Below are 22,660 nucleotides of genomic sequence, written 5' to 3'. Positions count from 1 at the left end.
GGCCTGCCGGTCACCCACTCACGGCATCACCCACTCGCTGCGTCCCATCATCGGAGTTAATGTGGCACGAAAGAGCAGTATGCGAGTCTTTCTCCCAAGTGACTACGTTGAGCATCCCTGAGCTGCCTCCTCCAGGACAGCAATTCTGGATTGGCGTCCTTGCACTCAGTGGTGTAATTGGTACTGTGACCGATCCTACTTGTGGATGATGTAGTCTGGCCCTGAGATCCAGCTATGACTCAGGAGTCATGCTGGGGTGGGGGAGGAGATAGAGAAATGTGGACGGTGCATGGTGTCTCTTTGACCTCTCTTTACAATGACTTTACAATGTCACTGGGCCCTGGCTGCCAGTCCAGTTGGAAAATTCTCTTTGGCTTGGAGGCCCTATGATGTTTCATGACAAGAGTGATCACTGGTGACCAGCTCTGAGCCTGTTTCTGCTGCCGTTTTCTGGCTTTTTGGCTGCCTGGGCTAAATTTCATAGAGAAGAAATGTCTCTTTCCAATAAGCAGCCCGTTTCCTAGCGCTTTGCTTCTAAATGCAGGGTTTCTGTAGGCCATGATAGCCTGGCATTCTGATCCCAGCCCTCCACATGCCCTTGTACGTTTCCCATCTACTCTGAGCCACACTGACTTCCTCTAGCCCAGCAAGGGGCTTTTCTGCTCTCAGGCTGTGTGCTGAGAACGGGAGCCCTTGGACTGGGGTTTTATGTAGACTAGCTCTCCTGAATGGACAATCCGTATCCTAATCCCTCTGGGCAGGGTTTCTCTGGCTGGTACTGTCTTCCCTGGCAGGCAGGCAGGCAGGCAGCCTGGCAGGATCATCTCCTGGAAACAGGTCGGCCGTAACCAGGAGAGCCTGGAGGGTGTTCATTCACATCCTGGGCTTGCCTGACCCCGAATGGGGGACTCTCCTAGGCTAGGGTCACCAGGGATGCTTGAGAAACTGGAACCAGATTTCCTTGTTTGACTGCTTGGATAACATGTCCCTGTCCTCTGACGGCAGGAAAGAGAACGGTGCTCCAAAGAACATTAGTGTTAAAGGGGACTTTTTTTCTTCTTTGCTTTTTTGAAGAGCTTGAGCATGACCTACGTATGTGAAGGTAACTGATTTCATGTGGTTGAATAGTACTGAATTTAACTGAAAAAAGAAAATCCCATCAGAAAGTGGGTAAATTGATCACTTGCATCTTGGTGACCTGGTACCACCCCCCCCCCCACCCCTGTGACTTCCGGGGTGGGAATGAAGTCGGGGGTTAGATGCTAGAGCCACCAGGGAAGGATGATTGGAGGTCTGCTGTCCAAGACCAGGCAGGTGAGCTGTCCCTTCAGGAGCTGGCCGGTGCAATCATAAGCCACTGACCATGCAGAGTGGGAGCATTCTCGAATCCGGTGGGGTTGGAGAACGAGGGGAAATGGATGAGTGCTTCTGGTTTTATTAGAAAGGTGGAGATTTAGGAGTATAATTTAGAGTTTGCCAATACTTTGTATGAGGAGAAAAAGACTTCTCCATCTCTACTCCAAATAGCCTTTTCTGGTTGGTTGGACTTTTTGATTCGTCAGAAGAAAATTTGTATTTGTGTGTAACAAAGTTAAAACTTTCCGTTGGAAACAGCTAGTGGGTTTTAATTGTATTTCATGTGCTCCCTTCCCTTCCCTTCCCTTCCCTTTCCTATCTTTTCCTTTCCTTTCCTTTCCTTTCCTTTCTTTCCCTTCCCTTCCCTTTCTTTCCCTTCCTTTTTTCCTTCCCTTTGTCCTTCCCTTTCCTTTCCTTCCCTTCCCTTCCCTTTCTTTCCTTTCCCTTTTTCCTTCCCTTTCCTTCCCTTCCCTTCCCTTTTTCCTTCCCTTTTTCCTTCCCTTCCCTTCCCTTCCCTTCCCTTCCCTTCCCTTCCCTTTTTCCTTCCCTTTTTCCTTCCCTTTTTCCTTTCCTTCCCTTCCCTTCCCTTCCCTTCCCTTCCCTTCCCTTTTTCCTTCCCTTTCCTTTCCTTTCCTTCCCTCTCCTCTCCTCTCCTCTCCTTTCCTTTCCTCCTCTTCCCTTTCCTTTTATTCTGACTGCCTTCTCCTTTGAGGTTGGAGATGAGCTTTACAGCAGACACGAGCACTTTGAAACGGACACTAGCAGACTTCAGAGGTGGTAGGGTCTTTTCAGACTCGAGGTGAACGTGAGGTTAGCAAAGGGTCTGCTTACTCCAGATGGACTTGCTCTACGCATATAGAGCCTCTGGTGCCAGAAGGTGAGGTTGAGGGAAACAGTCGGTCCTGGCTGTTTCTCCTTTGCTTTCTGGTATAGGAGGCCGAGTTCCTACTAGGTAAAAAGCATAATGGGTAGCACCAGAAACCGGTGACAAGGTGAAGCCTCCGATGCTGTGGTCTGAGCTGCCCTATGAGGCAGTCGGCGAAAGTAACACCTCCCTCTGTTTGTGCCCTGAGGTGTCGAAATGCCTGCAGGCCTTCCCCTTTCTGCTGGGAATAGCCCAGGTCAGCAGCCAAGACTCTCCTGGCAGTGCCCTGAGCTGTGTTTTGTGGGGGCCGCTTAGTATGGTGTAAATCACGTTGGCATGTCTATCGTGCTTGGAAAACAGCCGTTTATTTGAGCTAAAGGGAAGGAAAGTTCTAGAACTCCCATTTCCTCACCTCATGCTGTATCGGATCCAGGATGTGTTTCTAGGTCATCACGCTCAACTGAGGTACATCACCTGATATCCGTAGGAGCCAGAATCTATTCCTGATAAGCATGGAAATCTTACTCCACGTGAAGGATAGAAACATCTAACAGCTCTCTCTATCTTGGGAGCATGAAAACCCAGATGCCAACATGTTGGAGTCTTATCTCTGGGCTGTGATCTCTTAGTAACTCAGTCAGTAAGGCTAATAGTGTGTTGTTCATTCTGGGAGTCCCCACCCTGCACTAGGCCACTGTCTTAGGGACTGGGAGATACAAAGGAAAGGCCTGCCTCTGTGGCTTTCATGGCCTAATTGTAGATCTGACTTGGAGTTATTTAAATACCACCCAATGCTTGTAAAAGCTCATCTCCACCTCTAAATAATTATATCAGTGACAGGCAGATCAGTTCCTCCATTAAGAGAAACCCTCATTGCTCTGGCCTTGGAGAACCAGATAACACATACGTAATAGAGTAAGTTTTTGGACACTGTATGTGGTTGTGGTATTTCAGGGTAAATTTGCCCCTACTGTATGTCAGGGTTTGTGTGAATTTTTTTTTTAAATGTTTATTTTTGAGAGAGAGACAGAGAGAGACAGAGACAGGGCGTGGGAGAGGAGCAGAGAGAGAGGGAGACAGAGAATCCCAAGCAGGCCCTGTGCTGTCAGCACAGAGCCAGACGTCGGGGGGGGGGGGGGGGGGGGGGGCTTGAACCCACCAACCGTGAGATCATGACCTGAGCTGAAATCAAGAGTCGGATGCTTAAACCAACTGAGCCACCCAAGCGCCCCTGTGTGGATTGTTTTTAAGTGGATTCTGTTCTACGTTCTGTAGCAGCCTGTATTGTTAATATCATCTGAATAGCGCGACTATTTTAGTATTCAAAGCCCACCAGGTAAAACTGCGTTCAGAAGTGGGCTCATTTGGTCAGTCTTGAAAACCACTGAGCGTTTCTCTGATATTTCCTGAGAATTAAGCAGTCACCAGGGTTTCTTTTTGTGCAGTGGTAGGAATAGGGACCTTTCTTCTACAACACCGGTTTTGTGCTTTTATCATTTAAAAGAATAACATTCCTGCGCGGCTGCGTTTCTAAAACTCTGTTCCTCTGCATTTCTCCTCTTATACTCAAATCTCTTATTTCCTCCCGCGTCTCCGTCTGAAAAGAGCGGGGGCCTAGGGCAGAGGGGGATTCAGGAACCAGAGAGAGGGGGTTGCGGTGTGGTTGAGGAATCAGCGGCTGCCTTCCTACCCGCCGTGGCCGCCAGGGGGCGATCTCCCGTTGGAAACCTGCGGTCCGCGGGCGGCTCCGGGGCGCTGGTTCCACCTCCTGCGGCCCCCGCGGTTGCATGTATGGTGTTGTGAGGGGGGGGGGGGGCTGTGTGTGTGGTCTGGGGTGTGTAAATGTGTAGCGTGTGTATGTGAGAGTATGAGTGTATATAGTGTGTGAACGCGTGTGGTGTATATGTGTGAGAGGATGCGTGTGAGCCTGACAGTGTGTGTGGCGTGTGTGATACGTGCGCTGTGCCTGCGTGCGGTGTGCACGTGATGCGTGGGTGGTGTGTGTGTGTTTGCGTGTGCACCCAGAGAAACGAAGCCAAGTGGATTGAACAGAGGAGCAGGCTGGCCTGACCCCACCGTGGTCGCGCTCAGGAGCCGCTACAAAATGAAGATCGGGGCCCCTTGTTGAAAATTACTAAGAGGTTTGAGGTGGTGGCGGCAGAGGATTGAACCAAGCACGTGGTCCCGTGTGACTGTGCGGGTCACGCGCTCGCGAAGCTGGCCCTGGACACGCTGTGCTTTCGCTTGGTTCTTGAGGCAGGTGGGGCTTCATCTTCTGTCTTCTCACTTTGTAAAGTCTCCCTGGCAGGTGGAGGCGGGGAGAGCTGAGCTGAAAATACTTTTCAAAGCGTCTGCTCTTATTTCATAGCAGCACAAACGGTCCAGACTAATCAGAGGGTACAAGACCCAAACCGCTCGGTGACAGATGTGCCCCACGGCCAGAGAGGGAGTCATCTGCCCTTCTCTTAGCTCCCCGTCCAGGGCGTGCCCCAGGCGCCCAGGCCTTCGAGCCTTTAACCCACTAATTTGAAGTAAGACCGTTCCCTTTGGTCTTTAGTCAGCCTCGGCGGGCTATTCTGCCCTTTCCAGGTAGGACAGGGAGGCCTTTTGAGCCTCTGCCTTCAGAGGACCATCCAGAGCAACAGGAGAAGCAAGGAGGCTGGGGGAGGTGCACGTGCCCCTTCCCCGGGGTCTGCAAGTGGCTTGGTCCACGGCCACTCCCCGGAGAGAGAGCTGAGGAGTCTCCAGGCGTCTGGGGGCACCTGCCTCTGGGACGTGGGGCCTACCCAGCTCAGCTCTCCCTGTAGGATCCCACGGATGGCTTTGGAGTAGGGTGAGCTCAGGAGAGAGGAAAGAGCCCCGTGTGTGAGTAGCCTCAAGTTTTAGAAGTCCACGGCTCTGCCAGGCAGGTGAGCTTGCTCGCTGTTGCTTTCTCTCACAAAGCAACTTCTTCCTTTTTCTTGCACTGGGCTGGACGCTCCACAACATTTGCAGTTCTGCTTCCTCTTGGCAAATCAGTCTCATTCCTACACACACAGAGCAATACTCCTTTCTGTTTCCCGATTCTGCCCGGAATCCCAAAGCTTGCTAAGTAAAAATATTGACGGAAAGTTGCACAGACGTTGCACATTCATCTTGTGTGGGTATGACTGCGTCGCTTTGAATGAAGTAGCAAATTATAGCTTTGTTGCTACACGTAATGCACCCTTCCAAACTACTGAAATTTCAGGTAGTGTTTTCCAGAGTAATTAACATTGTGTTCGCGTTAATTTTCATAAATGAACGTTTTGATGCGCATTTTACCAATCAACATCCTTAAGATGTCATCTGCTAAATAGTCACTGTGTCAGAAAGTAGATATTCTGGCAAGATCTTTGGTAATGATATTTATTTTTACACATGCATCGAAAACATGCATTGCCAATAGCCCAAGTGTCTTTGAACTGTGAAGCCAGCTTTAGATGTTGTCTGCTGAAACCCAGCTAGCTGAAGTCTATACCCTCCTGGCCCCCTTCCCTCTACCTTCCGTAGCCCTGCGTAGATTGAGAAGTTGGCAATCATATAATTCATGTTGTATTGCCTTAGCTGCATTAGCTTTGTACCCTCACGTCTGTAGGTGGTCAACATATGTGTAAATACATGTATATAGATGAGAAATCTACAACAAAAAATGTCCTGTGTATGATAATCAGCTCTTGGCATCTGGTTTTCTGCGTTTGATACAGTTTCCAGCTAAGAAAAAGGCAGAATTCCAATCCATAAAGTGAAAAAGTTATGCTCTTTAAAAGGTTTGCCATGAAATCTCTGCTGTGTGTTTATGGGAATGTCCATGACTAACTGTATATATGGTATGTAAGAGGCTATGCTGGTAAATGTTGCATAAACTAACATAGATTCTGTAGTCAAAATATTTAACTTGTTATTGTAAAATGTGATTCGTCATTGAGAGATTATTTTTCTGTATGTATAATGAGAGTATTTTAGGAATCTAATTTAAGTGCATAAAAGTATAGAAAAAAATTAAAAAACTATTCCAGGAGTAGAAAATACTTAATCAGATTACTTGGGTTCAGCCCAACTAAATTTCTTATATTAAAAAGAAAATCTGAGTTGCATATGTTAGAAATTCAAAGAAGTCATTTTGGGGGCAGAGAATATGATTAGTTTAAATGAAATGGGTGGTATGAAGAAATGAAACATATCCTGTAGCCATGACCTCGGGTGGGACCTTGGTGTTTCATTAAAAACTGACTTGAACAGGTAGCATTCTGGAAGGTGGTTGTGTCAGGAAGGAGGAGAGTACTGAGAGCCTGTTTCCCATCAGATCCATGTGCCACAGAGGCTTCCATGAGTTCTGGCAGATTGATCAGGAATTCAAGCCTGAACCAAACATCCTTCTAGAGAGTTCAGAACATGGGAAGGACTCCCTATCCCCCTCCCTCCCCCGACCCCCACCCTGACTTCCAGGTCACCCTTTGCGGTTCTCTTCCTGGATAGATTGGGCACATCCCTTTGATGTTTGCCTTTTCAATGAAATTTCCCCGGGGCGTCTTCGCCACTTTTGCCTGTTGCATAGCTGGGTGGGTTGAAGAGTGAAATTTGGAGTTTCTGGGCACACAAAACAGGCAGGGCAGAGCAGTCTCCTGAGATGCCGGTGTCCCTAATGGAGATCCCAGGGGCAAGATGTCTTCCTCATCTTCCCCTTCCCAGAAAAGAGGCAGAAGCCCAAGATGCTTCTAGGGCACAGACTTGCCACCAGAAACGTCCCTGCAGGCCACCGAGAAGATACAACACAAAAGCCCGTGAAACTCGATGTCTAAACCCCTGAGAGATACAGTTGGAAGTCATTTCAGGAGGTGACAAGCTGGGGGGCCAGCTTCCCCCAACAGACTGGAAGTGATGCCACAAAGCAAATAGTTCCTGGTAAGACAGGGCACTGCATGGGGGTCGCTGCCGTGGAGAGTGTAGGGCCGATGGCTTGCAGGGACTCGTGGGGAGTGTGAGCGCCGGATTTTCAACATTTCTTTCAACAGTTAGCTATGTGCCTCTTGCTGATAACCAGCAGTGGAAGTTCCTTTTTGATAAGCCTGAGATCGGTGAACATTGGAGTCCAAGTGATTCCTGGACTTCCAGGGTGGGAAGCTGTGATTTCTGGGAGCTTCCTGGAATCTGTTGAGGCATACGAGGAATCTGCAAATCACCTTGAGGAGCTGTCCTGGTGGATGTAACTGACTTTCTTCCCAAAGATGGAGCCATTCGGAGATCTCCTTGTTCAAGCTCAGCCTGGGGGCAGGGGGCTGGGCATCTCAGGCCAGCTCGCCAGAACTGGACCAGCTCTGGTCCATCCGCCCAGCACAGGTGTTGACCTTTCTTAGCGCCGTGCCCTCTTGGCTGGGGTAGCAACAGGGCTGAGTGGGAATGAGTTAGCCAGTCAACTGCTCCTCGGGCCGTAGTTCAGAAAACTTTGGGGACAGGGAAAGCCAGAACCTGGGGGTCCTACCCAGCAGTGCCTGCAGGCCACTCCAGCTAGCCTTTACCTGTTTGGAAAAGAATGTATCAGTCTGACACGAGTCCCTCGTGACAAATGGGTCCCACTGCTGGTGGCATATTGCTTCCCTCACAACCCTTCCCCGGGGGTGAGACTCAGCCACCCCTCACCCCCGCCATGGATGTCCTGTTGACTGTAATATACTTGTTGCCAAATAATGGTACTCGTTAATTTTCCATAAAAGGGAGACTATATTGTCTGATATGTAATGTCAATGGAGCTCTAAAAATTATTAGAGTCTATTATAAATTGTAGAATTATGTATTCGTCTAAGGTTTGATGAAGCAGGGCCAAGACATTAGGTTGCTTTTTTTGTTTGTTTAAAAGAAGCTGAGGTTAGTTCTCCTGGTCGAGTGTTCCTTTTGGCACCTTATTATGTATGAAACGTTACATTTTACTGATTCAGATTATGGTAACTGATTTTGTTTTTCTTAACCCAGTAGCGACACCAGTGCAGATGGCTATTCCTGTGTTTCTTGACCCTAAAAAGAACAATCTCTTCAAAACAGCTCTTTGTTCATATTGACCTGTATGGTTTCAATTCACATGGTTCATGAATAAAACGAGAAAGCCAACCCTGTTCCGGTGGATTGTTTCGGGTTCTTTCTGCCCCACCTCCCTTCTGAGCAGGCAGGAAACAGAGAGCCCGGCCAATGGCTCCCCTTCCTGTGTGCTTCCTTCTCCCACGGGGAAGGCTGGAGTTGTGGAAGGACAACTAAGCGGACCAAACCCACCACCCTTCCCACGCTTTCTGCACACAAATGTTGGTTCCAGGTAGAAATGCATCTCCCGGTACCAACTCCTTCTGAGAACTTGAGCAGTTTTGACCGGTGGCAGCAGAAATGCCAGGGGTGCTGAGGGGTGAGCACACAGCTCAGCTTGTCTTACCAGGACATTCCGAGGATTGCTCTGGCTTTCCGCGAAGTTTCCGACGCAGACAACGCTGCGTGTTCACAACCCTGAGTCGTAACCCTGGGTGCCATTGGCAGACCCAACACTGAATTTTACTGTTACCTGAATTTTAGGGGATGATTTATGGCATTTTCTTCTGATCTGGTTTTAAGGCAAAATTCCTATTTCATCACTGATTTCTCTGAATGTGAACCAGTGTTAAAGTTCCGAGGTCGTGGGGCCTGGGTGACCCGGTTAAGCATCTCACTTCAGCTCAGGTCATGATTTTGTGGTTTGTGAGTTCAAGTCCTGTATCAGACTCCGTGCACACAGCTCAGAGCCCGGAGCCTGCTTTGGATTCTGTGTCTTCCTCTCTCTGCGCCCCCCCCTCCCCCAAACTAAATAGACATTAAAGTTCTTGGGTTGGCTTGAACTCCAGTTGAATTGTTATAGGACCTTAAAAAACATCTTCACAATAAAATAGCATGTCTTTGCCCTATTTTTAAATCAGTAGGTCCCATTTTTGGTAAACATAAAAACCCTGTGCTTTTCTTGGTTATTATTTGAAGTTTCAAAAATTAAAATCATTATAAACCAAGAAAATAGTGCTTTTCCAAACTACAACTCATTGTCTCTGTGATCGACACGGTCCCGTTGCACAGCTCAGAGAGTGGAAGGAATTGCTGATATAAAGCATGTTGAGTAGGTACCTCTTGAACCAAATTTAGTAGGAAATATTTTATTCTAGAATATTTATTGTTTTTTCCTAATTATAGAAGTAATATTTGTTAATGCAGAAAATTCAGCAAGCTCAGAAAAATACAAAGGGAATAAAATCAATTAGTGGAGATACTCTTCCACACAAAAATAAATGTTAACATTTTGATGCTCATTATTCCTGTATTTTCTTGCTCTGTGTGCATGTGTGTGTGTGTGTGTGTGTGTATGTGTGTTAGATGTTCTTACATTAATAGCTAATACACACCAAGCACTTCCCTTGTACAAGGCAATGTTCAATTACATAATTTATAGAAAACTTTTCACTTTTGTTGATTGCTTTCTTTTAAATCAGCTGTATATTTATCCACAACTTGACTTTTTTTTAAGTGTGTTTACTTAGTTTGAGAGAGAGAGAGAAAGAGCGTGAGTGGGAGAGGGACAGAGTCCCAAGCAGGCTCCATGTTGTCAGCACACAGCCTGACATGGAGCTTGATCTCATGAACCATGAGATCACGACCTGAGCCAAAATCAAGAGTTGGACGCTTAACTGAGCGAACCCCCCGGGGTACCCCTCTCCCAAAGATATTTTGTCCATCAGTCGTCCGGTGTCTTAGAAGCTTGTGGTTTTACGGTGATTCATGTGTGGGATGCCGTCTGGTGCGGTGTCGGGCTGGCTGTAGGCAGGAGGCAAGCTAGGATGAAGGCAGACGGGGCTCAGGGACGTGATCCAACAGCCGGTCGAGCATGTGACACTGAGCAAACGCTAGGGCCCCTCAATCTCTCTCCTCAGGCGGTATCTCTGCTCCACCTGTATCACAGAGTTGTTATAAAGCGTCAAGATACACGAAGTGGCCTCAAAAGCAGCATCCTATTTGGGAGGGGGGTCTGTCAGGATCAGCGTATTTTACTAGGGGAGGCCTTCCTGGAGGACCAATGGAGCAGGAGTCATCCTAATGGCCTATTAGGGACCGGAAGTGCTGGACAAACCCTGAGGACAGATTTCTGCAGGCAGTACCGGAGGGACTTTGCCACGTGACCATAACGTGTCAGGTGGGTGCTGCGTTTCAGCAATCCTTGGGGTCACACGACCCAGGGAAGTGGCAGGCCCCGGAGCCAGTAATCAATGTTTACTCCATCCTTCCGCCTCTGCCTCCCCGCACTGGCTCGTGCTCTTGCTTCCCTGTTGCGGCCCCTCTGGAAGTGAGCATGATCACTTCCGTCTACAGGGGACGAAAGCCAGGCGTGGAGGAGACGGGGCGCCCCACCCGTGGGAAGCAGCAGAGCAGGCTTGCACCCACACCCTCTGGGGGGCTCCAGGGCACATTCCTAGCCGCCAGTCTACCGTCCCAGGGTGCAGAGCAGCCGGAGTCGACATCACAAACTTCCCTGTAGATGGCGTCACGTCCCCTTACTTACGGAACTTTCCGGTGGTGTGGGCATAGTGAGTATCGCCGTGCCTGGCCGGTACCAGGTACTCCCAAGGTTCCAGTCCGTCGGGATGTACTTCACAACCCGAAGTGCAGTGGCCACACACTGAGCGGGAGTCTCGGAGAAATGCCTTCAGGCCACCCTCTCAGATCAGCTGATTATCAGAGAAGCGGAAGGGTTACTGCCTTTTGTCTGGGCCCAGCCTGTGGGAACGAGACTCCGCTGCCCGTCTGCCGGTTGGCCGGAAAGGTCTTGGGAGAATCAGCAGGACCAACGGGCAGTTCAGCCAGAGCGGTGCGGCCACTGCCGGCACAGCTGTCTGCGGCAGGGGGAACGTCCCAACTTCCTATCCCGGCCGAAGCTCCTGGCCAGTCCTCGGTTGTGAGGACATTCACAGGGGTCGGGACAGCTATCCTGCTGCCCTCTGCTGAGTGCGCAGCTCTGATCCAGACCTCTGCCCCCAGTGGGAGGGAGGGAACGAATCCTTGTTAGATTAATGGCGTTCTTCTAGTAGATTCCAGAATGAAGACCGCTTTTTAGCCAGAATCTACCTGAGAGCCTTTATACGGAGCGTCACTGCCTTCATATTTACTAGAAGATGAAGGGCAGGACTGTTAAGACGGATCACTTTGGGTTTAAAACAAGATGCACAGGACTTAAGAACTTGTTAGAATGGTCAGATGGCACAAGCTGGCCCTGTCTGCAGTACCTTAAACACACGCACTCACCTGGCTGACGCTGGACCTCGGGGCACAGCAACAGGCGTGGGTCCACGTGCCGCGGAAGCTGTTAAGAAGCACGAAGCAGGACGGCGAGGGGCAGCTGCCAATGTCTTGACCAGCACAGGTCCTGGGGGCTGGGGGGCCCGCTTTCAGGATCTGTGACTGGACATGGGCACTGACAACTAAAACTCCAGGGCGGTAACTGGCCTGGTTGTTGGCATCAACTCCGCCCACAGGGTCAGCCCCTCCCCGGGCTCTGAGCCCAGAGGCCAAGGTCGTGAAGTAAGACACATTAAGGACTTAATGGTGCCTGCAATAAAGGCCTCAATAAATGTTAACAGTTCTTCCTAATGACACAAGCTTCCATAAAGTCCTAAGAGTAATCTACACAAACTAAAATCTTCCAACCAACGGGGCTTCTAACCTTTTAGCTGGGCGGATTCTGAAAGAAAGATAGAAAATAAGGTTCTCTGTATTTCCACTTCAAAAAAGATAGTAAACAGTATATGTTCCGTTCAGGAAGCATTTTATTGTTGCTACAAGTTTAGGGATTTTCACGGACAGAAAATCAACACTTTCAGAAAATCTCCCGCATGGCCCTGCTCAGCTTCTGAATCTTGGTTTTCGCAGACATATCAGCATATTTCTCTCCAATACGGACAATCATTCCACCCATGATGGACGGATCAATCTAGGAAAGAAAATCGGTTGGAAATGTGGAAAAGCATTGACATTTCATTGATCGAACAGAAAGATGAAAAAGTACTTTGAAAAGTCTACATGCTGTACAAATGTAAGATGTTATCATTATGTCTAGAAAAAAGAAGTCAGATTGTGAATGGAATCCATAATCATTTAAATTGAGAACATAAAATTTCTATTAGAAACAATTTAGTATTTGGTGAGATTTAATTTTTCAGTTTCTACAGCCACTCAACAGTGTCAAAGAACCTGAGGAAACACACCATACATAATTAAAAACCTACCTTAACCTCCAATTTCAATACTTGGCCTTTACTTAGGAAGCTCTTCAGGACTGTTTTTAATTCAGCAAGAGTGGGTTCATCTAAAGGCTAAAAAAAGGACAAAACCATCCTTTAATTAAGTAGATAAAGCAGAACAGAACTTTCCACGTAAAAGCTCAGGAAGAAAATACCCCCGGCACACATCAGCACGACAGGCCTCGTGAATTCCTGTGTGGTCTCTGGGCCCTTCCAGGAGCTGCAGCGCAAGTTACTCACAAGTTACTCCTGGTGTGCCGGGAACCTGCCAATGTCCCGTCCCACAAGAACACCTCGGCGAGCTCACTGGGCGGGTCACTGATGCCCATAAATGCCACTCCCTCCCCGTCTCTGCTCCCTGGTATCAGTGGTACGACTTAGACATGACTGAGGAAGAACCCCCCCCCCAATACTGAAGTTAATGATGCCTGATGACACAGGCCTCTCCCGTGCAGCCCTGTGGGCATGGCAGGAGGCCACTATGTCCTTGGATGGAAAGCTGCAATCTGACCCGGTTCTAGCATCTCTAAGACCTCTGGTTCCCAGGAGCTTCTAGAAGCATGCTGCACTCCGAGACTCACGGGGAACGCCTGGGGGCGCATGGCTCTGCACTTGACTCTGACAGAGGCAGCACTCAGAGGTCAGCCTGTGTTCTCTCTGCCTCAACTCCTACTCCTGGTGAGGGGAGAGTGAGAAAGGCTGAAGGAGCGGCCTCTTGTCACAAATCCCCTCTCTCCACCCCCACACCTAAGGGTCCACAAGCTAGCAGATAAGGCTTTCCATCTTCGCAAAGATCCAACAACGCCTCTTGGGGGAGCTGGTGTGAAAGGCTACTGGTGTTTAATCAAGACATCATTCGCCAGGCCTCCAACGTTACAGAGCTCCGAAGTATGTGCACACCTCCCACTCAGAGGCTTAGCGGGTGCCAGGCACCGGTCTGTGCTGGCATGTCACACCCACCACCCCCTTTAATCGGGACAATTCTGGGCGGCCAGCGGCTCTTATTCCCATTTCCCGTAGGAGAGAACAGGTTCAGAGTGGTTAAGGTCCCAGTTGCTGCAATATTTGAAATCAGTCTATTTCTACAGACTGTGCCCTTAGTCACTAATCAAGGAATAATTTTTGTTTTTGAACAGTGGAAACTTATTTACCCGGGAGTTTCAACATCAAACACTGCTGCACTAGCAACAGTTGGTTCTAAAAAACTTTTACAAAAATATGCACCCTTTAAAAAAATAATGTCCTTGGGGCGCCTGGGTGGCTCAGTCAAACTTTTGACCTCGGCTCAGGTCATGATCTCGTGGTTTGCGGGTTCGAGTCCCGCATCGGGCTCTGTGCTCACAGCTCAGAGCTTGGAGCCTGCTTTGGATTCTGTGTCTTCCTCTCTCTCTGCCCCTCCCCTGCTCACGCTCGGTCTCTCTCTCAAAAATAAACATTTAAAAAAAAAATTGTTTTTAATTAAAAGTAAAAAATAAATGAAAAAATCATGTCCTTGTACTCACTGAATGACATAATTTATACCAGTGCTCAGCCACGGGGATGGTATGACCTGCCTGGTGAAGCCTCATCTGGGCCCTGCTGTCGCCGAGAACTGGGGCAGGCCCAGTGGGCCCGGGCAGATGCCTGAGCTGTAAGGATTCGCAGTCAGTTGTGCACTTTCATGGCACCGACCGTGAACTACAAACGTGCAAATACATGATCTGGGGTAAAATGTCTCTCTGAAGCCGTGCTCTTTTGGACAGTGAGAGGATCTTTGAAATACCAGAAATATTAACCTAGATGAGGTCAGGTGCTGCGTATTCCAAGCAAATCCGCCATCCTCCACTGATAAGTAAGCCCCTCAAGGCTGATTTCCTATGCGGCCTGAACTACAGTAGGGAGAAAATACGTACTTAGGACATCAACAAAAGGAATTCTGGGGAGGTGGCACAGCTTAAGGTACATGTACTTGTGAGAGAGAGGGCCATGTTCAAACCCGGATTCCCTATTTTGTCACTTTGGGCAAATGACTTAACTTCCCTGGGTTCACTCATCTGTAAAATAAGGATAATTCTACCTCACATACAACGCTGCCATTAAATAATACATTACGAAGTACTCGGCATATAGGTCTATTATTACAGCCACGTCAGCAACTGCACAAGGGCCTGCCCTTCCCACCCTTCCCATTCGCTGCCACCAAAGGTTAGACAGTCCAGTTTCAGGAGACTACTTATGAACTAACTCCAACCTGTGAGGGAACATAAACCACTACTTCCTAACACATTTGAGTCCAGTCTCGTCCTTCCGAACAGTCAGCGGGTAGGGAGGCACTAACGGGACACACACTGGCCCCTCCACAGCACAGGTTCATGGCAGCCCGTGTAAGAAGTGAAGCAAACCTCCCAAGTGACCAATCACCTTTCCCGATTTCTGGATTTTAGCCTGTTTTTTTTTTTTCTTTTCGTTATGCTAAACGCGATGCACGGATGTCAAAGCAAATACAGCAGCAACAAGCTGTCACTTACGGATGCAGTGGTCACTGTGCAAGGAACTTCTCCACGGTGGACACTCATCATGGTCGAAAAGGCAGAAACGACTCCAGGGGTGTTGTTCAAGCGACCATTTTCAGCAAGCAAATCTGGGAAAGTGAAGGTGTCTCAGTAACATCAAAATCACTCAAAACAGGTTATTCATTAGACACTTTTCCAAAGAAGACATCCAGATGGACAACAGACACATGAAACGATGCTCAACGTCGCTCCTCATCAGGGAAATACAAGTCGAAGCCACACTGAGATACCACCTCACGCCAGTCAGAGTGGCTAAAATGAACAAATCAGGAGACTATGGATGCTGGCGAGGATGTGGAGAAAAGGGAACCCTCTTGCACTGTTGGTGGGAATGCAAACTGGTGCAGCCGCTCTGGCAAACAGTGTGGAGGTTCCTCAAAAAATTCAAAATAGATCTACCCTATGACCCAGCAATAGCACTGCTAGGAATTTACCCGAGGGATACAGGAGTGCTGATGCCTAGGGGCGCTCGTACCCCAATGTTGACAGCAGCACTTTCAACAATAGCCAAATTAGGGAAAGAGCCTATATGTCCATCAACTGATGAATGGATAAAGAAGATATGGTATATATATACAATGAAATACTACTTGGCAACAAGAAGGAATAAAATCCTGCCATTTGCAGCAACATGGATGGAACTGGAGGGTATTATTGCTGAGTGAGATAAGTCAGTCAGAGAAAGGTATGTTTTCACTCATATGTGGATCTTGAGAAACTTAACAGAAGACCATGGGGGAAGAGAAGGGGAAAAAAAGTTACAAATAGGGAGGGAGGCAAACCATAAGAGACTCTTAAATACAGAGAACAAACTGAAGGTTGATTGGGGGTAGGGGAGAGGGGAAAGTGGGTGATGGGCATTGAGGAGGGCACTTGTTGGGATGAGCACTGGGTGTTGTATGTAAGCCAAACTGACAACAAATTATATTTGTATGTTAGTATACTATTCTAAAACAAAACAAAACAAAACAAAACAAAACAAAACAAAAACCCCTAGGTTATTCACAAGGTATTATATTCACCTCAAAAGCAAACTTAGATTTGTGGCCTTAGAATGCTATATTCAATGTCCTTTAAGAATGTGAATGAAGAAGATGGTCCTTGGTATTTAAAAAGTATATTCAGTGTTTAAAAAAACCCAGCACTGACAAGCATTTAAAATAGCCGGGTGTGTGGGGAGGCCTTACAGATCTCCAAGCGATTTCCTGACCATGGCCTGCAACCTGATTTTCATATTTCAGGTTAGATTCCAATGTTTGGCTACAAATCCCCAAATTAACATATTATCTATATTCAAAGATGATGCCACGAATACATGTTCTTTGGAACATGTATTCTGGGTTGGCCATGGGACTTGAAAAGCAAGCCTAATGTACCAAACAATGCAAATGTCTTTGAGGACAGAGATACAGCCACTGGTTACACACCGTTTCCTTGCTATGAATCCTATCTGTCTTCTCCACGGGTTGAAAAGTAGTGACTGCAATTACTTCGTTACACGGTCATATCCTTTAGACAGTGCTCTTCAAACTTTAACTCACAAACAATTCACTTGGGGAGCTAGTTAAATGCAGTAGGTTGATTTATTAGGTTGGCTAAGTCCTTAGATCGCGGCCAAAAGGCAGGTAGGTGATGCTGACGTTCCTGGTCCACGGACCACACTTCCAGTGGCAAGATTTTCAGTAGAAAAGATCTAATACTTACTGATCAGGTTGCATGTGAGGGGAGAGAACCTCTCTTTTGCTGTCATGTCGTTTAGGCTTTTCACTTTCACGGAACGCTTCACATAGGGATTCATAATGGAAGCAGCCATTTTGGGTTCCTTCAAGATTTGCTGAAAGTACCAAAAAAATAATTTCTTCAACTCTTTAGTGCATGAACGATCCTCGCCGCCACAACATACTTTGTTATGAATCATGTATTTCATTAAATTAGCACTCTCAAAGCATGTATGAAGAAAAGTTTACAATCAAATAATTTTCTCTGCCTTTGAGAATACACCATACCTTGGTTTTACACAAGACACAATGGTACTTCTTGGAAAAATTTAAAGATACTTTATGAAGTTTCTTAAATTTATTTTTGCTTTTCAAGAGAGATTACAGAAAAACTAAGCAGCCGAGATTCAACGAACTGCATATGTTAATGTATTTACTATGGGTAATACTCAGCTGAAAAGGTGCTCTAACAGTAAAGGAAGTCTCCCTGTTATTCCCCTGGAGGGGGGCCTCTCTGTGTCAGAGTGATCCTGATTCTGTCCTGCCTGTTACAGAGCCCCATGAGAGAACTCTGGTGTTTCCAGAGCAGCCTGAATCAGCCTGGGAGGCAGAGTGGACGAACAGTGGGAGTGCAGCTACCAGGAGAGGGACCACGCGTCTCCATTTTGTTAATTCATAAACGTCTGTCCTCAGCGACCCAGGGTAGCTTCCGGCACCTTGCTCCCCTTAGTATCAAGCCAGGGTTCTAACAAAACAATGGCTGTTTCCATTTGGGCATCTTTCAGTTAAATACCTGTCAGCCTTTCACTCACTGCTAGCACCTTCTCCCAGGCTCTCGGCCAGAATCTGCTCTGATCCAGGCTACCTGTCATACACCACCTAATGCTAAAACTTCGACGCGACTGGCTCCATAGAAACAATTTTCCATAAAAATTGCGGACTTACGCAAATTAAAAGCTGGCATTTGGGTAATCCGGTTTTTCGTGTTTCCCATCTTTCTCTGTTGTATCATCCAACGGGCAGTTAGTGGCACCTGTGCAGCATCACTTTCCTCTCAGTGCCAAAAAATTGCTAATTTTCATTTATAAAGAGTCTTAAGGTAAGTGCCTCCTTTCTACGTCTCCACATCTTAACTGATTTCCAGGTTATAGTCAAACCCCATTCTAACACCCACAATCTAGGTCATTCCATTGTGAACACCACTGTTCGGTTTAAAATGGGCATATATGGGGCGCCTGGGTGGCTCAGTTGGTTAAGCGTCTGACTTTGGCTCAGGTCATGATCCCACGGTTTGTGGGTTCAAGCCCTGTGTCGGGCTCTGTGCTGACAGCTCGGAGCCTGGAATCTGCTTCAGATTCTCTCTCTCTCTCTCTCTGCCCTTCCCCCACTTGTGTTCTGTCCCTTTCTCCCTCTCAAAAATAAACATTAAAAAAAATTAAAAAAAAAAAAGGGGGCATAAATGACAAGTAGCGGGCAATAATTATCACCTCCAAAAATGCCTGTGTGTGATCCTGTCTGCTCTTGGTACCCCTCTCCCAAGTGTCTCCAACAGTAAGGCTGTTGACTCTGTGGGTTGGTCACACCAACTCAGACAGTAAGCATCATCTGTAGAGCTAACTGGACAGAGAAAGGAATATGGAATGAACATTACTGTCTGCTAGGACAAAAATTCCAAAAAAAAAAAAAAAAGCTTGAGATGAAAAATGAACAGAATAAATATTATCCTATATGACTAGCCTCATCAGGGTTTTTTCTTCTGAACAGTATGATAAAAAAAATCTTCAGAAATAAGATTAAAAATATAAGAAATTCTTAAAACATAAAACTAAAAAAGTGCGAAACTTTCTCTAGAGAGTATACGCTAGACTGTGTCTCCCTCTCCCTCCCCCCCCTTTTTTTGAGTTTATTTATTTGATTTGAGAGAGAGGGAGAGAACAAGTGGAGGAGGGGCAGAGAGAGGGGGAGAGGATGTGAAGCGGGCTCTGTGCCTTCGAGCTCAGAAACGTGAGATTATGACCTGAGCTGAAGTCGGAGGCTTAACTGACTGAGCCACCCAGGCGCCCCTCCCTCTCCTCCTTTAATGCAGAGCTTATTGTCGGAGGTGACAGCTATAAAGCAAGAGAAGGGGAAGCAACAAAGTGGGCAGAAACATGTTAACTAGAAAATTCGGTGAAAATTACAACAGATTTTCCCAAGTTACACTGGTACACTTCTGTTAATGCAATTAATTCACTCTTCTTTCCAGGTTCAAAAAACAAAGTGTAAAAATAAACTGTCCCTTGTAGCTTCCCCATCTGTCAGTTCTGTACTGGAGCTCAATACACCTTTGCTGATTTTGTTGCCCAGAGTGCTCTGCTTGGTTATTTCCCTCTCACATCTTGGGGATAAAATAAAAAATTGAAAATGAGAAAAGGCTCCATAAAGAAAATTCCCAGCAAAGCAAGTTATAATACACTCTAAAGACTATTTTAGAACTGCCTGAAATACAAGCATAGATTTTCAAAGGTGACCTCTATTTCCTCTTAGCCTCAACTCTTGGTTCCTAATATTAAATAATATCCTTGTTTGTATCTGCCTGTACCTATTATACAATAGGTTCAGAATAACAATACCCAGTACTATTCCTATCAACATGATTACAGAAAACAGGCTTTGTTTCTTTTTTCTTTTTGTAGTTCATTTTCACTTAGGATATACCTCATTAGAGAAACATGGCCAAATAAGGAAAAACCTATGATGGAAACTTAGTAAGTAATAAACAGAAAAGCTACTTACTGCTACTCTCAACAATTCCTTTTCTACTTGTTCCAGCTTATTCTGTTTAGATGCAGCAGAATAAAGAGCAGTGGCATAGCGACCTTCGATACCATATATCTGAACAGGTGGCTTTAAAAAAAGGATGGGGTGGGGGAGGAAGAGAAAAGGAAAATCACTTCAGATATTATTCTGCCAATAGCAGGATTAAATACGTATATTAAAATACACTGTTTAGAGCACACAACAAGTTTAAATACCAAATATGGAATCAGAAAGCTATCCTGAATGGCAATTCTCAAACAAATCAGGGATGTTTCCTCGGCTAGGTCACTTAATCTTCCAATTTTTGAGCTTCCAATTTTTCATCTTAAAATGTGGTGCTTAGGAAATATGGTACCTAGAGTCCCTTCCAGCGGTAACTATAAATCAATTATCACATGGATTCTGAAATGAGCTTATGCTTTCTTTGAACTCAGTAACTAATCAGTTCCACATAGTGGAGATTTTAAACGCTGATAGAAGACAGTTTTGCATATGTTAGAGCCAAGAAAACATTTAATGGTGACACTATAAATTTCCCCTATAGTGTCTCCCCATCAATGTTCAGTTTAATGGAGCTCTTTAGCAGCTTACTGAATGCCTGATGCTTGAATTATTTTTCACAAAAAACTGTAGGCTTTTTCCTATGCGCTGCCATCAATATATGACTACATATGCTTAGCAGTTCTGTATGGTTGCAGTGCAAGAGCTCAGGTTTGAAGAAAGATTTAGTTCCAGTCCAGCTCTGAGACCAAACTCGAGTTTTCCCAGTCTGTTTCCTCTTTTGCAAACAAAAGACCAGCTATTTCCCATCATTGTTATGGGATTTTAAGGAATTCCCACAAAGGTTAAGCACGGGCCTGTTGCACACCAGGCATTCAACTTATTCCATTCCCTATCCCCACGCACACATCACATTTTGGGACCTACAAATCATGCAGAAAGGTTTAGGTAGTACTTATACAGAAGTCCATGCCCTAACCGCGCACTTTCATTTACTTTACGATTAGTAACAAAAGTTGACATACCCTCACGAGCTTGGCAAATGGCCTGACCACAGATGTACTAAAGCATCGCACCTTTAAAACAATAATAAGACATTTTAAGTGATTAGTTTCTTAGTATCATCACGGAGATTACATGAGCTGCTCTTTATTCCCAAGGAGTAAATTTCACCACTGAGCATCATCCATAGCCGCCTGGGAAACTGCTTTCCCACCAACTTCCTAGTTTGCTAGGAACAGGCTGAGGCTAGCACACCAGTATGAGAGAGAAAACACAAGTTCTGATGAAATACATGTTCCAAGAAACCCCAAATTTCTGGCATTTGTTACCACCCATGAGGAAGGATTTTAATAAAAAGTGAGAGGATTCCAGTCATGACCTGCAAGAGATGTACCTTCTTAGAATCCAAATGCTATCGGAAAAGAAAGATTAATCCCCTTAGTACTGCAGCAGTCTGATGTGAGAACTGACCCTAGTTCTGAGAAATGGTATATCTAGTCTATCAAGGAACAGAGTTGGAACTCGTTGCTTAAAAAGCATCTGCAAGGGCACAGCTCACCTTCAAATAATTTCAGTTCTGAACTGTTCTATAACACAAGTGGTTGTAGGGATTAAAAGACCTTTTCACTTATGAAAAACTTACCTAAGCTGTAAGGTGTCATGATGTGTAAAGCATAGTGTTGCTATGTGGTATAAAGACCACAAATTTTCTTTCCAACTCCCATCTTCTGTATGACCGTGTGGGTTCGAATCTCAGCTCTACCTACCCCTTCCTGGCTGAGCAGCCAAGGACGAGTCATTTAAACTTTTCGGTCTCATTTCCTTTATAAAAATGTGAAATGTGTTTTATAAATACTCCTTAGCATTACTAGAGACCCCTGACAGGTTTGACCACAACGACAAGGTTAAATGACTTGGGGGTGGGCTGTATCCTTTCCTCGGAGTCCAGGGGAGCCTTCCCCCGCCCCTTTCCCGTGCACCTCAAACTAGCTGCTCCCGAGGCTGTGCTCGGGGACGCCAAGGTCAGGCACGCGTCCCCCTGCACCGCCAGCCCCGCGGACGTCCAGGGAGGTAGGGCCGCCCGAGCGCTTTGCGTCGCTCCCACTCGCAGGGCCCTACAACGCTGAATGGCGGCCACGCTTCCCCAGCTGTGGTCTCGCTCTGTGGCTCTTAGGGCTCTGCTACGTGTCACTTTAGAAGGGATCCTCTCGCTAGTTTTCAGGACCTCCCTTCTCTCACCTGCCGGGAGAGCCCGGACACTGCACAGGAAGCCATCTTCTCCGGGTGGCTGTAGGTCAAAGCCGACGCAGCGAGAGAGACGCAAGGGCGCACGCGTGCGTCAGCGTAGCCGCTCGGGCCGCTGGGAAATGTAGGCGTAGGTCACCAGGCCGCATGCGCCGAGGTCGCGGTCAGTCTGGGAATTGTGGTCTTCAGAAGTGGTTGTTAAGGGCTGGACTTCTAGAGCTAGTGGCCTCGGACAGCACCTTAAAATAAAACGCTTGAATTACTGAATGGTCCTTACAGTTGGGTGGATTTCTTTTCCCTAGATTTTAAATTTCCTTTTAGATAAATAGGTGGCATATGTTCTATTTCACATTCATTACTAGCATCATTAGCATCGTTTACCCCTTCTTTCCACTGCAACAAAGGGTGTATCAAGTGCAGTTCCTTGCTCTGTATAAAAACAAAGGAGCCTTACAGCTCCCGCTGAGGATTCAACCTGCCCAGTGCCTGGGCCATGACTGCCTCTCTACCTCCACACCCCCTTCCCCTCATCTCACTTGAGTGCAGCACTGCCTTTGGTTTGTGAGAGCATGTGAGATTCTAGTGCCTAAATTCTTGATTCCTGGGTAGAGCGGAGTGATTATCTGAGATTATCTGGGGTTTGAGCAAGTGTGACATCGAAACCGAAAACCCAACACTAGCGTTGGCCAGGTTCTCTGCATTCATAAGCAAACCCGAATTTCAACCCATTTCAGCCTAAATGGAGCTTACTTTGTTTTTCTCTTCTGCACGGAAGAGAATTGGCCCGACAGAGCACGGATCAGAGTTCCCTGG

General features: G+C 46.8%; 1 protein-coding gene across 1 annotated transcript; it reads right to left on the bottom strand.

Moving 5' to 3' along the window:
• Window positions 1-12,039: 12,039 nt before the first annotated feature.
• On the bottom strand, window positions 12,040-21,941 carry ATP5PO (ATP synthase peripheral stalk subunit OSCP). Its single transcript, XM_049627915.1, has 7 exons — window positions 21,842-21,941; window positions 20,626-20,676; window positions 19,577-19,687; window positions 16,788-16,917; window positions 15,039-15,151; window positions 12,517-12,603; window positions 12,040-12,221 (listed from the first exon to the last, which is right to left on the bottom strand). Exons 1-7 carry the CDS (start codon window positions 21,875-21,877, stop codon window positions 12,108-12,110), a joined length of 642 nt encoding a protein of 213 aa, XP_049483872.1. The 5' UTR covers window positions 21,878-21,941; the 3' UTR covers window positions 12,040-12,107.
• Window positions 21,942-22,660: the final 719 nt, after the last annotated feature.

The sequence above is a fragment of the Panthera uncia genome, chromosome C2, assembly GCF_023721935.1.
Source record: "Panthera uncia isolate 11264 chromosome C2, Puncia_PCG_1.0, whole genome shotgun sequence".
NCBI lineage: Eukaryota > Metazoa > Chordata > Mammalia > Carnivora > Felidae > Panthera > Panthera uncia.
Note: the sequence above shows the minus strand (reverse complement) of the source record. Positions and strands in the feature narration are given on the sequence as shown.